General features: G+C 45.2%; 1 protein-coding gene and 1 non-coding gene across 2 annotated transcripts; one reads left to right on the top strand and one right to left on the bottom strand.

Annotated features, from left to right (window-relative positions):
* Window positions 1-303: 303 nt before the first annotated feature.
* Window positions 304-375, top strand: TRNAE-UUC (transfer RNA glutamic acid (anticodon UUC)). The gene has a single exon. It is a non-coding gene; the product is annotated as a tRNA-Glu (tRNA).
* A 5618-nt stretch (window positions 376-5993) lies between these two features.
* LOC141927701 (uncharacterized) lies at window positions 5994-16244 on the bottom strand. Its single transcript, XM_074834953.1, has 7 exons — window positions 16196-16244; window positions 15663-15765; window positions 14035-14102; window positions 12579-13026; window positions 8180-8318; window positions 7603-7743; window positions 5994-6984 (listed from the first exon to the last, which is right to left on the bottom strand). Exons 1-6 carry the CDS (start codon window positions 16242-16244, stop codon window positions 7696-7698), a joined length of 855 nt encoding a protein of 284 aa, XP_074691054.1. The 3' UTR covers window positions 5994-6984; window positions 7603-7695.
* Window positions 16245-18081: the final 1837 nt, after the last annotated feature.

The following is an 18081-nucleotide window of genomic DNA, read 5'->3' as shown; positions in this document are numbered from 1 at the left end:
CGCCCCCTCCCGTCATGTGATGCGGCGCCGCCAACGGCGACGCGGGCGGGGCGAGCAGAGGGACGGGGGCGGGGCCGGGCGGCGGCGAAGCCCCGGCAGCCATCTTAGGTGTGGGCAGCCCCTTTCTGGCGGGGCGGGGGGAGCTTTATGGAGGAGAGAGCGGGGCGCGGCGGCCGGCAGGGGCTCCCGGCGGCGCGTGCGGGGCGGTCGAGCGCGCCCCGGCGGAGTCTCGACTCGTGTGGAGCAGCGGAGCTGAGGGCGGGCAGCGCCATGGGGCGCGCGGAGAAGAACAGTTTCAGCGCCTCCCATATGGTCTAGCGGTTAGGATTCCTGGTTTTCACCCAGGCGGCCCGGGTTCGACTCCCGGTATGGGAAGCATCTCTTTTTCGCCTGCCTGGCAAGGGAAAGCGCCGGTGCTTCCCGCCCTCCTTTTTCCGCATTTTTACATTTTGCGGCCAAATATCTCTCAATTTCTCTCAAATTGCAGGGGTCTCCGGAAGCTGTACGAAGCACTCTACCACTGCAAACCCTGTCTCCCGCCTCAGTTTAAAATGTTCAAGTAAATTAGACAACAGAGGACCTCACTAAATGTCCATTTTTATTTAATGCAGGCGAGAAAATTGCTGCTTGTGTCGCACAGTGTGTTTTAAACCGCCCTGGCTATTGTCCAAGGCCAACAGTATTGTACTGCACCTCTAGCAGCAACAATCTGCTACAGCTAGACATACATACAAATACATATATATAATATATATATATAAATGAGCATGTAGGGCTAGTAATTTATGAAGGGAAATTCCTTAGCAAAGCCTCAACATCTCTCACGCCCTCCCCCCCCTCAGAGCCTCAGCCTCTCACATACCCTCCCCACCCCGAGCCTCGTCACCTCACTTATACCCCCCTCAGAGCCTTGGCATCTCACACACCCCCCCTCAGAACCTCAGCACCCCATGTACCCCCCTCCTCAGAGCCCCATCACCTCACATACCCCCCCATCAGAGACTCAGCACCTCACACACCCCCCCATCAGAGCCTCAGCACCTCACATAAACCCCCAGCCTGCTCAGCCTTAGCACCCAGCACATTTCAGCTTTAAGCAAATCCCAGCCAGGCAAGAGCTTGGGGCATGGCCCCTCAGAGCTGCCTCTCCTCCGGAGGAAGCCCCTCGCCAGCACGGCTTTATGCCAGGGGTCCCCAACAGCGCTGGGGATCCACAGGCAGTAGTGGGGGGACTGAAGGCAGGCGGTGGGCTGCGCCTCAGCGGGGCTGAAGATGACAGTGGAGAGGGGCTCATCCTCTGGCAGTAGTGGGGCTTGGCCAGGAGCCCTTAGTCCTGCCCAGCTCCTCTCAGCCCGGCCAGGCCTCTTCCAGGGTCATTACTGGGCACCAGCAGTGGGTGCCTGCGGGGTGTCCCTGCACAGCCTGCCTGAAGCCCCATGGTAAAGGGGGTTCCTGTGCCCTCCTTGAGGAGTGTGGAGAACGTGTGGGTGTGATGGTAGGTGCTGCCCAGGGAATGTCTGTGAGCATGGTAAGTTTGCTGATGCTACTGAAATGGCAGTCAAGAATCATACAGGGTTACAGATGGAGTTCTTGGTCTTCAACAGCAAGCAGTAAGCAACACTAAAACCAGCAGCTTTTGTTTAAACATTTTGTTTTAACATTTGTCTAAACTACGAAGAACTAAATACTTCAGTCACTACCAAATAAATTTTGCATGTTACACACCTCTGTCTATGAACGTGGAACATTCACAGACAATATTTCTCTTGCTAAAGAAATACAGAACCAAGAAAGGAAGTGTCAATCTGTAGTCCGTATCAATCTCAGTACAAGTACAAACATGGGTAGTTTTGTAGGCTCAGGATGGATATGAGCTAAAACCAGTTCTGTGTCAATTTTAAGTCAATACAGGTTGAGTAGCCTGATCACGATCCAGGTACAAACCCTTCTGTGCCCCCATAAAGGCTGACAGAGAACAAACCAAAGAATGATCCCATAATCAGTCAATATTCGAGTCTCCTCAGTTTCTGTGGTGCATTTGTCTTACTCCCACATGCTATTCAAATAGCAACGCATGACATGCCAATGCTCTGTAAGAACTGAATTAAAATCAACTAGTTGGTAGCTTCTTAAGAAGTCATGCAACAGAACTGCTGTCCTAAAGATAACCAGTAATGCAGCAATGGGATCTGCTCCCAAGTTCACGATATTTGTTGCCTTTTGAAGCAATTTAAAAGGAGCTTCACAATCAGAGCCATCAGGTTTTCAGATGAAGAGGCAAGCTGACTCAAGGAATGGTAGAGATGCACAAGTTAATCAGGCTGGGCTTCTGGGTACTGTCAGCTGAAGTAAACTTGGAGCTCTGCATCTGACAACGTACCTAGGGGCAGAGTGTGGGTCACCTACCAGGAGAGGGGTCACAGCATATTGCTATACTGAAAGGGTTTAGAAGGGGAGAACTAGCTTGGCCAGAGCTTCAGCACTGCAGGAGGAGCCCTCTCCCAGTGGAGATGAAGATAACAGGAATTTACCTTGGATAACTCAGGACAGGACCTGTAACAAGTGTCTCATTTGGTGTCTATACATCAAGCAGGATACAGAGAACTAACATCAGACCAGAGGAGACAGCTAGCAGAGCAGTCTGAACTTCTGAGAGGGAAGAATGCCTGCAGCAGCTCAAAAGATGAATCTCATAACCAAGAGAAGAGGTGCAGTCTGTGGCAGTCTCGTCTTAGACATTTTCAGGGGCAGGATTGTTGCTGCTAGATTAAATGTCTATTTAAAAGCTTACATTAGACAATTCTATATATTTAAATCAGCTACTTTTTTGAAAATAATCGATAAAAGTTACCTAGCTTATTCTTCATCACCTAAAGCTTTTAGATCAAGGCTTGATGTCCTAAAAAATAATAAAAAAAAAATAATCCAACAGTAAGGGAAGAAAAGTTGCCCCATCAAAAACAGAATCTGTGATCTTTGCCAAGAATCAACTCCTGTCTTTAAAATTTATGCAGGATCGGATCTCTGAATATTCGAGAGTATCAGAAAGGGGAGGCATGGAGTAGGTTGTTTTTTTCTCTCTGCATACTGAAATTTTTATTTTCTCCAAACAGGCAAGCCTACATGAAGCCCTCCACCAATGCTAACACTGTAGCTCTACTGTTCCTTTTGCACCAGAAGTGTGTAGTCAGGCTGAAGAAGCTCCCCCAGCTGACGAAAGAGCTGCTGAAAAGGATGGCTCAAATGCAAAAGGAACAACTCAGTCCCAGAATCAAGATAATTCTTTTAAGATCTCAAAACAGAAAAGGGGTATGTGATAAATCTTAAGAGAACAGAAGTATTTCAGCCTACCAGGACAAACACAGTATCAATAATATTTAGTGTACGATCTCCCAGGAGGACTCTGTACTCTGTAGGGAGGGTCAGTGCTAGTCCTCCTCCTCCTGCCCCAATGTATCTGGAACACTTCGGCTATTTACTGCTCTCGCATGCCTCCTTGTGACAGTATATCAGCCTCAGAAGTACGTTCACAGCAAAGGCGTTTCCTTTCTCTTGTAATTAAAGGAAAGGTGGTCCTGGCAAGAGTCTCTGTGAATGGAAGCTCCACATTGTCACATGCAGCCAGAATGTTCTTTCTAGACCCCATTATGAGGATTGGGGTAATTGCACACTCCCTGCAACAGCTTGAATGGATGTGAGCAGTCACTTTCTCAGATGAAAGAACAGATTGCCCTCTGCTTGAGAAATGCTTTTCTCAAGAGACACAAGGCTCTTGGGAGCACCCAACAACTACAGGCTCTTCTCTATATTGCTTAAAGCCGTTATTCTAACAGGTTCAGTGGAAACAGATATGTAAGTAAGGAAAACCATTCTAGAAAACTGGAGAAAAGAATATGCAGCTACTAAGCACGTAAGGGCAGAGAGGAAAGACAGGTCTGATCAACTGTCAGAAAGACAATCTGCACTGGTAGGCTAAAGCCATATGTCCTTATGGTTTTAAAAGCTACAACAGACAGAGCAGTTGTTGCAGTCAGTTTCAGTTGAATGGACTCTGCAGGGAAGACATTAGCAGATACACTATTGGGAAGAAAAGCACACTGCTCCTAAATTAGTGAATGTCAGCTAGGGCAATTGAGGCAGAAAGCAATCCCTTTATAATCAAGGATGACTTCCACATACATGCAGTGCATGCAATATAATGGAAGTTTAGCCAGTAAACAAAGACTAGTTTCTTGGATGTTGGATAAAAAGTGTCCACACAGCAATGAAAATGTTTTCCAAAGATGGCAAATAACAGCTGTAAAGACCAGTGTCTCAGACACACAACACCCAACTACCCTGTGCTTATTGCAATATTGTTGAGGTTGGAAGGGACCTTGAGACTGTCTAGTCTACCCTGCGCACACCAAGGGCACCTGGAGCAGGTTGTCCAGGACTGTGTCCACTTGGGTTTTGAGTATCTCCAAGGATGTTCCACAATCTTTCTGGGCATCCTGTTGCAGTGCCTGATCACCCTCACTATGGTTTGGGTTTTGGCTTTTTTTTTTTTTTTTTTTAAGTGGCAATTTCTGTATTGCAGTTTGTGTCCACTACTTTTCGTTTTACTAGGCACCACCCTGAAGAGTCTGGATTCATCTTTAGTCTGAACAGCAGGTATTTATACACATTGAGATTCCTCCCTGAGCTGTTTCTTCTCCAGGCTAAGCAGTCCCAGCACTCAGACTCCGCTAGTATGACAGTCCTGCCACCTGATACCTTAGCAGCCCTTCACCGGACTCTCACCAGTCTATCCCACTGGGGAGCTCAGACCCAGACAGAGCACTCCAGGCATTTCACCAGCACTGATCACCTCCCCGGCCCACAGCTGGTGTCTAACAGGACCCTAGGTCCTCTGCAAAACTGCCTTCCAGCTGGTCAGCCACAGCAGGTAGTGGTGCATGGGGTTATCTTAATTTACAAACCTGAAAGATACACAGTCAGTAACAGGCTGGTAGACTGCTAGGAAATTCCTCTCCCTTCTCCTTAGGCAAGTAAGCTAAATTACTATTAGTTTAATTTACTAAGCAAAAACTGTACAGTCAAAATTCTTCTATGTTTTTCACTCTGGCAAAATGACCCTTAACTATTTAATGGTGTTGGAATGAAAGTGATTGCCCTAGAGGATTTGAGGCTTTCAAGCTTTAAGCCTTTTTTTTCCTCCCATTACTTAAAGCTTTTAAGAGCCAACACAGACATGAAAAATGGTTTTATGTGTCTCCTTTTAAGAACAGGAAAGATGTCAAGAAAACATCCACCCCACTTCCTTTTTCTATTTGCTCACGTCAAACATCTCATACAACATCCTTGTCAAACCTTGAACCTGAAACTGTAGGGCTCTGTAGTTTTGTCTGACCCTGTGGTATATTCATTTTACATTCATGCAAAATAGTTTCAGTAGCAGCTGTAATAATGTCTTTGTGTTCTATAACAACATGCCAAGGTCCACCTTTGCCATGGGAATTTAGAAGCTCTTCATTTCTCTTGCTGAACTCTTAGCTGTCCCAATTAAGCAGAAAAAATTAAAGGTGTGATTAGCTGTGAAACAGCACACAAGCAAGTCTCTTTGTCAAATCTATGTTTTGAAAAGTACTATGCTGTTTAGCAGTTGGTGGGAAGTCATAATACATTATTTTGCATAATCACTATTACAAGCTGCTGCTACTAGATAGCTGTTCTCTCCATTTTTGAAGGGGGAGTAAAATAAATGTTTTATTTCTCCCACCCTCCTTCCTTCTGTACACTTCCCCTATTTTTAAAGCGCATTGTCAAAGTAAAATGTAGAGAGTCCAATTACTCTGATAAAATCCTTCTAATTCCCTGATATTCTTATAGGAAACTTGTCTCAAATTTTGGAACTAAGTTTATAATTCAACGGCACAATACCAGCATTCAATTACTGCTAGCACCTAATCTGAGCCTTCTGCTACACAGATTCTGCACATTGTATACTCAAGTTGTTAATGCTATCAGTTTTATTGGCAAAACTTTCACCTGAACAATCCAAAAGGCTCAAACTATAAAAACTGCAGCTCAGGGACTGTATAGAAACAACACTACTTCACAAGACAACAAGCAATCATACTTTTTTGCACTTTCAAACTCTTGCTTTTACAATCGTTACACACAGTAAATTGCCAGAAGAGATCTAGCTGCACCATTTCCTTGACAGAGTGTTCTGGCTTTTGTATTAAGCTGTAAAGGGGTATTTGCACAGAGACAACACCATGAACATACCAGTACTCTGATCAGTAGTACAGGAAACAAGCTAGGAAAATGTGCTCAGTTCCAAAAATATCTGGACTTTTCTAACTGTGATCACAGCCCAAGTGCTGTTATCATTAGGAAAAAACCAATAGCTTCAGCACCTATGTATTGTTTATTTGGCTTGATTACTGCACTAAAATCAATCACAATGACTCCACAGAACTGTCATTGTTGATCAGTACCCACCTTCCTCAAACTGAGCTGCCAAAACTTTAGACAAAATGTCTTTTTCTTAAAAGTGAGAACTTCCTGCTCCCCGGGGTAAAAAAGCAGCCTGTGATTCATTGTCTGATAAAACTTGTACTAAGCACTCAAGCAAATTATAAGATACTTTCTTCACTGCCTTCACTGCAGGTTTTTCTTAGCACACTAAACATTTTCATTTGCTTTAAATGCTTTTATGTAAGAGAGAGACAGCAAAATAAGATAATACAAGATACAGTCTTCACATGCTACCCTGGCACCACGGGCTTACATCAGTAACATATGCTTTCTGCAATGTCTACAGAATGAATATACACTTGTGCTCAAGTCTGGTTGTTTGTAGAAGGCTATGTGAGTGTCACCAGGTGACCCACAGGCAAGCAGGTATTCACTCTTGTCCTTGGCTGCAGGTACTTCAGTGGATGCAGTCAAAGCTGTTGTCTTCACATCCTCCTGGAAGGCCCTTCCCAGCATCTCCTGCAAGTCCGTTATAAGCAAGATTTAAAAGGTAGAAGTTTGGTACCACCCTGAGCTGCCAAGATAAAGACAAACTGCTCTAAGTAGAACGGATCTGCGCAGAAACCACAGATGTTTTCATACAGGCACAAAGGAATTCAAGTATTAATAACTATCCATGCTGAAGGAAATAAGATACCTCATTACCTTTGGAGCTATATGCAATTTTAAAATAAGAGAAATAGACAGCCAGCCCTCCCTTCTCCCCCTGCCCCCAACCTAACTGAAGGACAGCAATAAATCTTGTTTAAAAGAGTGGGAAAACAGTGCACTGCACGCAGCACTCAGTCTTTAAAAAGACCAAATCTGCAGGTTAACAGCAAAACCCTCCAAAGTAAATACGAGGTAGGCTGAAGAGGCGATTTCTTTGTGCAAGTGCTTGCTGTAGGTAAGAAGGGCGAACAGGCTGCCTCTCCTTGCTCCAGCAGCACCCAGTGTCAGTCAGGAGACAGTGAAAAATTTCAGTGAACTACAGTATTATCAGAACCATTTCCAATACATTGAGAGAGCAATTTAAGAAGAGGATCGCACAGAGAATGCAACTAGAAAAAAATACCCTGCACAAAGGCATGAACTGACCCGTCACACCCAGGGGGTAGCTCAGAGGCATGTTGATTGTGAAGCTCATTTCCGCAGTGTGAATTCTTATGTTCTTATTGAATATATCACCACTCATGAAATACAGTACACTGCAGTCATACTTTTCTCCACGGGGTGAGTCTGGAATGAGAGAGAATAAAAAAAATACACGGAAGACAAATATGAATAGAAGTCATTTGGAATTCAGTCACCCAGCCATTCTTCTCAATTTACTGCCCGTGAAGTGCACAGATTCAGAATTCTGTACATTCATTTTCCCAGAAGCCTGAGACTAGGCTGCAACACATATCAACGGAAAGTACCACACAAGTGCCTTGGCCTATGAATTACTGGCATTCAACCAGTGGCTACGGGGCTAGCAGGCCTGCTCAGAGCTCACACTGAAGCATCAGAGCAGTGTGATGAAGCAGCTCATCGTTCTGGAAGAGGACGTAAAGGAGCCTGTTTTGTAGCTGGGAGCTGAGATACGGCATTCTCACTAACAACCCACTGCAGAGATCAGCAGCTGTACTAGGGCTTCCCTACAGCACAAAGGGGCTGTGTACTGATTAAATACCGTGTTCTGTGCGTGGGAAGAGACACCTGAATGCACATCTTCAGCCAAATGCTTGTGATGTAGTGGAGATCTAGTGTACTTGTCAGGTTTGGTGTGGATAGGCTGTTTCATCTTCTTTATCTGGCAGGTGACAGACACCCTATGAGGAAGCAGATAAAGCAAAAAATACAAAATTTGAGATAAACAGATTCGAGACTGTCTCGCAGAGTTCCATTGACCTCTCCCCCACTTTGCTTTTTGAAGTGTGTGTCTCTAAATACTTGTAGTTCTGTGACCACATGCAGTCTTTGAGAGGCTGATAACAGATGGTGCTCGTTAAACTGGAATGAAATTACAAGTTTAACAACCTCAAAGGGATCTGCTACATGGACATTATGCTAAACCAAAAAGGAGAAGCAAAATACTTTTGAAAGGTCCTAAAAGCTTTCAACAACAGCATGCTAACGTGGCTCATCTGCACCTTAATTCTGTCCCTTGGACCAAGTGCAGGGCTGCATTCAGCTAGTTCCTGCAATCCACCTCTGTTAGGGTCAGCTTATCTCTGACTCGGGGCGTTGATCCCAAGTCTGCCTGGAGGGCAAAGTTAATGCCCCGGCAAAGAGTTTAGTTCAGTATTTTCTAAGAATATCTGGTCCTCAAGCTGACAGAAAAGGCAGGCTCTTTCTTGAGAACTCTGTCGCTTTTCATATCAAATGGCTTTGTAGTCTTTGTGTAATCCACTTTTCAGCTTTGTTGTTTTACATTTCATCTGTAATCACCTAAAACGATCATGCAGTATGTGGAGGGAAAAAAAAAAAAGGAGACAAATCAATGAATGATTAGACGTGTTTGCACAGGAGAGAGTCTTGTAAAATGTATCCTCCAGCTTCATGCTGAGATTTCCCCTTCTATTCTTAGCTTTATTTTGAAAGCTAGATGTTGCCTTTGCTTTTTAAGTTATGCAGCCTGTCTCCCAGGCTAAGGCTTTGCTCTTCTCAGATTCTCGGCTGTAATCACACTTCTGTTTTCTGCAACATTCCTTTCTTATCTTCCGCTTTGAAGACAACGATTACAAAATCCTTTCTAAAACCTGTCAGGATTACACAGAGCAAACGGTCAAACTGTTAATGACCTTGTAGGGCTCCGAATGCAAACTGGGATGCCAAGTGTCTCTACTTTAGCTCACAGATGTGCATTTAGCTTAAAATCAATAAAATATTCACACACTAACTCACAGGTAAGAATAAGAATTATTCCTCCTCTCACTATGTGACTGTCCTGGGAAATGTGATGAGTCTAACAGCATGTGCCAGACAGCAGGCAAAAACCTGTAAGAGCACAGACGGCAGAAATTCAGGGAACCTCATCTAACGGGCACCCCCATGGATAAATCACAGCTTGAAGCAACTCTTCATTTACCCAGCTAAGCCAGGGAGGCTTCCCCAGTGAGTGATCCCAGGATTATGACAGTCCTGTAGGTTACTCCACCTCCAACTTGTGCACGTTAAAGGCGATTTTGGCCAGGGTTACACTGCGGCCACTTAAGTTACTCCCCTCCGCCTACTGCTGCCTCCGAGCTCTGGAACACAAACCACATCACAGTCCGAGACACCTAAGCAGCTGCCTCTCCCACAATTCTCAACAAGATCTGTTCTGGCAAAGTTGTAACTGCCCTCAGCACAACTTTAGTCTCTTTTATGTGCTTTCCCTCAACTGAGATTTTTAACACAGAAGTGGTGACGCTTTCACTTACCCCTCCTAAAGGCCAAGACATCTATCGTGTAATTCCCACTCAGACAGCCCCGCAAGCTAAGCTGGGGAAGACAAATTCACTTCAAATCATTTCAGCTCTTCTTTCAAGTGAAAAAGAAGACACCACATGCTCTAGCAATCTCTTTCACCTTGGGAGACCAAAGATTTTTAAGCATTTATACCTGCCAAAACGTTAGCTTAATCTAATACTTTTATTCTTTAGTAGGAATCCATATGGCAAAGCCTTTTGGTTCATGGTCCTCCAGGACCACCCCTCCAAGGGATTTCATAAAGCCACTACTGCGACCAGTGGAACTCATCACTCCCCATTTCCACTCACTGTTGCTTATGGTTTTACTTCTCCGTTAGAACTGGCTTTCACTCAGCCTGCAAGGCCAGCATAGCTGTGGCCTGTAAAGAAAACTCTTCAGTGAAGCAAGGCAACACACAAGCCACATGCTTCAAAAAATAAAAGCAGTGCTGTGAGCAAGGGACCTAACAAAACGCAATGCCAGAACTCGTTGCGCTCACCAGACACCTCCCGTATTCTGTATTACAACCTGAGCATACCAGTGTATCCTCTATCCCCACTCTGCAACAAAATCCACAGGAAAGGAGAAAAAAAATATATTAAACATTATACCAAAACAAGGTGAAGATGCACCTGAAATCAGAAATCATGTTGTTCTGTCCTAAACATCATGATACTACTGGGGGGGCACGCAGGCAGGAAATGTGGGCTGAAGAAATGTTGTAGTGCCAAGCTTCTGGGGAAGTACAGGCAAAATAGAGAAAGGGACAACACTGTCATGACTCTGAAGTCAGTGAGATTTAACTATAAAATACACAGGAACAACTAAAGAAATACCTGTAGATTTTCTAGCACTGAAATCTTTACAAAAGTAATTCATTAGGCAGCGCACCCCCTCCAAAACCACACAAATAACCAAAACTCTGACTGTCTAAGCAACACATTTTGTCTACATTCTAACTTCTTTCATGAGATGTAGCCCCCCCCACACATCCCCAGCCTCCAAAAAAACCCACTTGCCATGAATTCTATTTCATGTTTTGGCAGCAGCTGTGATTACACAGGCCTTTTCTTCAGTTGTTCTATAACATGATGCAAAAATTTTGACTAGGCACAGTGACAGCACCAAAAAAAAGGAAATAATATTACTTTACAAATAACAAGAATCTTACTTGTTTACCAAATAAGGGCTCACATATGTACTGTACGTTGCTGTAAGTATATATTTCTACATAAACTATGATTGAGGGAAAGGATTACGACAGCTGTGAGAAAAACTAACAAGTTTACAGATGTGAAACCATACACACATTTTTCCACTGAACCTGCTCTCAGCTTGTTCATTAGAAATGACAGAAGTTTTTTCTTAGTCTGAAGCTGAGCTTTCAAAATAACTAATTTGTAGGAACAACGTGAAAAATGTGAGATTCCATTAGGACTTCCTCAGTCATCCTGGAAAGGTTACAAACCACTTTACAGTGTTTGTTTCTCTTCTAAAGGGCCACAGCCACACAATGAAATATTTAGTTTTACTGTAATTGCTGGTTTACTCAGTTGTTTGTTGCAATTAGAGGTTGTAATATTATACAAAATTGGGAGCAAGGGGGAAGCGAGAGGAAGGATAAGAGAAAATATACATAATATCACTGCAAAAAGAACAAAACATAAAATACACACAGAGAAGTGACTGCAACGCTTTAAACTGAACACACTGATCCCAGAGAACAGACTACCATTACCAGGACAAAATAAAACGTAAGAAGCTACAACGGTAGCCTGAGATGACATCATTTAAGCACATGCACCCTTCTGGAATCAAGGCACAGTACCAACACGAAGACACATACTTGTTGGGAAGAGCTGGGTGAGAAACTCAGGATGTGTCAGGAGAAAATCCATCCTGCTGCTTGTCTCTGTGCCTAGAGAAGTCACAGAAAGAAAATCCCTCTGGGTGAGCCCTGCTGCATGTTTTAACACAACAGTTAAAGTCAAGCTTTTAGTCTGAACTCTGGTACAAGTCACCAGCTCAGCACTGACAGATGTTCACACACCCAGTTCTTACAAGTGTACTTTTGTCGTAGAAACCCATCAGTGGCTATCCAAGCTTTAGGAAAAACTGTTTTTTCAGTAGAAACAACACCTTCCCCTCAAACAAAAAGATTGAGCATCACCCTGCATCTCAGAAGCCACTCAAAAACTTCCTACTACGCTTTGCAGTGAGGAAGTATAGGTGCTCTGAAAATAAAGCAAAAATTCATACTACTCTTCAGAGAGGAAAAAGTATTTGTGAGCACTTCACCCCTGCAGCAGCCAGCCGAGCTAACACTCAAACAGAGGGCAGGATTCCAGGGAGACACCGCGGAGCCACGCAAACCGTTCCCAGCCCCCAGAGACGCCGAGACACCCCGCACCCCACTGCCCCCAAGCAAACACAGCAAATCCTCAGCCTCTCTCAGAGCTGCCGCGGGCCGCAGCAACACAACGCGGCACCAGCCGCCTGCGAAGCCGAGCTGCCCCTCCGGCCAGCCCCTGGACTCCCGGTGCTTAGCGGCTCCCACCGCTACAGCTCCCCACAGGCCCACCTGCCAGACCCGAGCTCTTGGGCCGAGCCCTCCCCACCACCTCCCGCTCACTCACCTCAACACCCCGCTGACAGGCGAACGAGCCTCCAGCCGGAAATGGCGGCGCAGCGCTTCCGCTGGTGACGTCACAAGCGCGCCGCCGGCTGCAGGGCGCATGCCTGACGTAGCCGCGCGTGGCGGCACTGCGGCCGTGATTGGCCGCTTCTGCCACGGCGCATGCGCACTGCTGCCAGCTGCGGCCGCGGCTGCTTCCGAGTCCCTCAGGGCCGGGTAAGGCTGCGCCGTTCCCGGTGCTCGCGGGCCGGCAGCGCAGCCTCTGCGAGCCTTGGGCGCCCCGCAGTGTCTCCGAGGTGTCCTGCGGGGCCTCGCCGGGGTCGGTGCCGTGCGTGAAGGCCCGGGGACAGCAGAGCGCGACCCCAAGGACAGAGCACGCACGGCGCATGCGTGACCCGCGCAGCTCCCTGCCGCCGCCTGCCGGCCGCTACCCCGCCCCGCAGCCCGTCCTCACGCATGCGCCGTGGGGCGCGGCCTGGACGCCGGCCTCGCCTAGGCTCGTTGCGACCCGGGCACCAAACCAACGGCCCCTCTCTGAGGGTCCCCACGACCCCCGAACCCTGCCCCGGCAGCACCTCAGGCCTCCCCACAGCCTCTCCTCATCCATCTCCACAGTCTGCTTTCAGCTGCCCCCCCCATCTCCACCGCACTGGTGAACTACCCTGATAATGGTAACAGCTCTATGATGTTAGATTAATTTCTGAAAGGTGCTTAAGAAATGTGTTACGAGATGGATCTCCTTTTGTTACAGAAAAAGGATTTTTTTGCATCTGTTGATGAAAGGGATGAGGGGAGGCAGGGAATTGATACAGGGAAATGATCACCTGCTTTGCAACTTACTTATAGCAACTTACAATGATTCCTGAATATTGCTTAATAATCCTGCTTGCCTTGACTGTTCTGTGGAAGCTTACCAAGGACTACTGTGTTCGTCAAAAACAAGAGACATGTCCTTGGGAAGCAGATGTGTTCTAACAAGCTAAGTCCTTACAGAGTACAGATAGCCATGTATGGACAGTAGAAACTAGTATGCTAGTGCTTTTACATAAGATAGAGGGAGTAAACCGGTTAGGACCACTCTTGTGGTTCAAGAAGTTATTTAGGAGGATTTGCGCATGCTCCGAGGAACGGGGTGAAAAGTACAAGGTGAGGAAGACTATGAGCCTTCCTCCAAAAGACCCCCGAGGACGACCACCAGGAGGCAATGTGTAGGCGCAAAGATAACAAACTGCTGACACCAGCCTTTTGAACTAACTCCACCTTACTAATACATATGTATATTTGTATTATATGACGCTATGAATATGTATATCTACACTTTATAATTTATGGTAAAATGCGCTGTTGGTATGCAAGCTTTGTGGAGAAATCCCCTTGCACCCCAGTGCTGGAATAAACATACCTGCTTTACAACTCTCTCCGAGTTGTAGAGTCTGTTTCCGTGCATCAATGGGAACCATCTGGTGCAGGTGGAAGACGCAGCTCTTCCTGTGGCAGGTCCAGCACAAGAGCACCCTGTCCAACGCTTAAATGGGGCACAATGGAAAAATTTCAGCCTGAAAAAAGAAAAGCATCAGAAAAAGGCAGAGGACAGTGAGGGCTGCAGGGCCCATAGGAGAACAGGTGCTTTTATCACCACCTTCATTACCACAGCTGATGTAAAGGCAGAAGAGACTAGAGGTGTCTACATAGCACAGCACACTATAGATCATATGTAAAGTTAAAAAAAGAACCTACAAAAATTTGAACAACAATAAAATGAAAATGAATGTAAAGGAAAGTAGGCTTCGGTAAGCGTGATGTGGCTCTGAGTAAGGTGAAGCAGCACCATCGGTCACAGTTAAAGTTTGGAAATGTGCTCTCCAAACAGAGCAGCCTCAGCACTCCTGGCTGGTTTCGCAGGGTAAATCTCTGAGGAAGGACAACTTGCTGAGAAGCTGCCTGACCCCACAGTACAGTTGGGTTCGTTTCAGTTGTTTGAGGCAAGCACCCAAGTACAGAAGGAGTCTATGAGAGGTATCAAAAAGCAATGGGTTGGAAACAGAGGGAAGTTGAAGTGCTGTCCCTCTTCTAGGTAGTGAGAGATTGAGAGATAAGTAGGATAAGTGTGTGTATAATATGCCTTGTAAGATGAACTACCATGGCTGAACTTAAACAGCAAGTTCTCAACAAATGAAGTGATAAGCAGCAAGACATGGATCTAACTCAAAGCTGCCTCCAACTCCAAATGAGAGAAATCCTGTTTCTCTTACTAAGGATAAATGTCTTTCCTCTTATTATTGTCTACGGTGGTTAACAGATCACCAGCATCTCTGTATGTAACATAGAAAATTATATATAGAGAAGTAACTTTATGTACCTACAAAACATATTTTTGAGATCTAGGAGAAGCTCAGACAAATCACTTAAGTCTGCAAACACTTTCCACAGCACACTGTACTATATCTCCCTAGGTGTAGCTTTTCAACAGAGGGACCGGGAGGATGGCACCCGCATCCATCCTTGCCTTGGAAGAGCAGAAAATTACCCTCAGTGGAAGCCAGGGGTCCCTCAGTTATAGGCATTGCAGAGTGCTATGCGTAATCTACGTACTCACACATCAAGTTGATGACAAAGAGATTTTTGTTACTGAGGCAATGACGAGTAAATGGCAGAAATGTGCAACCACAGTGATCCTGTCTTGGGGAAACCACAGCAGCTATCGGTCCTTGCGAGGAAGTTGGTTGATCTGAGAAGCATTTTTATAAGTCAGGGAAAAGCACAGGCAGCAGCTTCACAGAAAGGACATGCTTTGAAGCTGAAAACCCTGCTCTACAAAAAGGAGCTTGCTGTTCTGCACAGCTGGTCAGAACTGGGCTCAGGCGTGTAACAGCAGCATATTGAAAGTGGCATTTAGCAATTTTTAAGGAAAACATCTTTCGGTAACACATCAGGTGTCTTATGACTGTTTTTGTCCAATTACTGTGCTACGAGCACTGCAGACTGTGGTATTATTGTCTGCTACCACATCATTGCTGGTGTAGGTGTAGCCCCAAGTCTCTGCTATCACACAGCTATTTTTCTAGCTGGGTAAGTAGCAACTCACGAGAGCATAACAACCACATAACACATCAGCTGTGATGGTCCTTTGCCCTGAGAGTACAAATAATACTGGAACCTGCTGACTTCACGGAAGCCTCTGGAATGACCTACAGCTTAATATTGGAGGCAGAAAGTGTTTGGAGGGACCAGAACAACAGAAGAGGAAGGTGTTCCAGGAAAAGGAGTGTGGGTGATCTGTTACCCTGCTCACTATCTCTAGCAGTATGAATAACAACACCCCTTCTCACCACCAGAAACAGGGTTTCTCTTGTTTGGAAAGATTTGATTTTACTACTTCAGTCAGTTTACCTTTCTGTCTTCTCTTGAACTAATAAATATTATCTCTTTTCCTTTTCACACATGCAATCTGATAACAAAACAAAACAGAAACACTGAAAGCAATGCTAAGCCAGGAACTGTTAACAATATCCATGTGGTTGGAAGGGCTGATTTATTCCTCTGTGCTAGCCTAAGGAGAGAGAAGTAACAAAAAATTGTTATCCACGTAACTCAGGATTGTTACCCAGGCTGGGATACCTCCTTCTGGAGGAGTTTCTGGTGGTATCAAGGGTCCCCTGAACTGCATTTTTGCTCCATTGTTTTATCCAGTTCATTAGGTATTAGTCGGAAAAACCCATTCACCCATACTCTCTCGTGTTATCTGTCACCATTTGTTATTGTTGGTTCCATCTCTATAGCAAACAGATAAACTTTGCATTTAATTCAGATGAGCAACTATAACATTCAAGCATCAATTTTTACCACCTGTTTTTTCCTTTCCTTAAAGGAAAGATCTTAGTACACCACTTGCTGTAATGCACTGTAGTTAAAACTTTTTGGAAACAGTAAATTCAGTGTTTAAGCTTTGGTTGTTAGATAGGGAGTTCCCTAATACCTCACTATACCATCTTGTGTGGGAGTTATTTTTGTTCTGGGTCAATCATATTGTTGCTTACAATAATTCTAATAGGAAGAAAGGGAAATCTGTGTGTGATTCACTACTATGCATTATTCAGCACTTGGTAAACATCCAGCACACAGCTCTTTCCTAGCTCCTCAAGAGCACTGGCATGAGGCACTGCAAATCAACGTTCTGGGGATGAGAATTTCATTCATTCAGCCCGCCCCCGGTCATCAAAACATGCTTCATGCAAGGCAGAGCAGCTTGAGAGCCAGAGCTTCAGAACCTGCCCAGCTGCTGGGTATGTTCATTTGGAAACAATTAGTCTAAATCAGTCTCCACAGAGGAGAAAAGCAGTGCTGAGATCTACCCCTGTTCTGCGTTGCCATGCCAAGGTATCAGGCTCCCTCCAAACAAACAACTGGAGGAGACCCAGCCCCTTAGCAATAGCCTGGTGACAGCTGACAGGAATCCAGGATTTTGGTTCCAGACTAGCAGCAGAGGGAAGTGGTGTAAGAGTGAGGATGCTGAAAACATGCAGGACATACAGTGGCACCACACCCATACAACGCAGCTTCTTAATGATATCCTTAGGTGTCATTCAGACAAACCCCTCAACAAGGGCTTGCTGGCATTGGTTGTGTCATTTTATAACAAAAGTAGGTCAAATCTATTGTGACTCATGTTTGTTTCTAAAAAATACAGACTTGGTTATTGAGGGTCCAAGTTCCACCTTTTTTGCTGAGGAACAAAAGACTATCAGACAAATCCATAAGGTTTAACTGGCTGAAAAATGCCAGTAAACACTCATGTAAGTGCTAGTACTGTACCATGGTGAACCCTGGGAAAATCTGACATAAATATCAAGCAAATGTCTGTAAAATATTCTCTGACATGCTGACATGCATGTTGGCATGCATCACCTGACACAGGCCACGATTCTAGCATCACATTACCAGTGTATGAAGACAGCTTTGTCCAAGCAAGCTTTCAAGCTAAAAAGCCCCTTTGGTGTTTCTCCTCCCATCAGAAAAAACAAAGAAACAAACCCCAAACAAATAGGATTAGTTGCATAAATCAGGATTACTCTTTGAAAATCACATTCAGGGCATTTGTGTCTTAACAAGTCTGGGTGAAATCAGAAATTAATGAATTCAGGAGTTTTGCTACTGGCATTCCCCCCCACGTCGTCCCCCCCCCAATTCCCCTGAAGGAAAAGTACTGTATAGGAAATGGATTCCATAGAGACACAGTGCTGTAGTTAAGTCCCCATGCTCAGCAGCTGTCACTCCTCTTTTTATATATGCACATGTATTTGGAGCCGAAAGGGGCGACTGAACTTGCACAAAGAGAAAGCTTCTCTGGCTTTTCTGTTTTCTTGCACTGACACACACATCCGTAGACCCTGCAGGAAGCACTCTGAGCATTTTTAGGCTCTTGCTCATTACAGCAAATATTAAAAAGAAAAAAAAAAAAACAAAACCCAACCCAAACTGTCAGACACAAGAAATATTTGCCTCGG

The sequence above is a fragment of the Strix aluco genome, chromosome 10, assembly GCF_031877795.1.
Source record: "Strix aluco isolate bStrAlu1 chromosome 10, bStrAlu1.hap1, whole genome shotgun sequence".
NCBI classification, from domain to species: domain Eukaryota; kingdom Metazoa; phylum Chordata; class Aves; order Strigiformes; family Strigidae; genus Strix; species Strix aluco.
The sequence above is the reverse complement of the archived record's forward strand: the minus strand, read 5'-3'. Positions and strand labels throughout refer to the sequence as shown.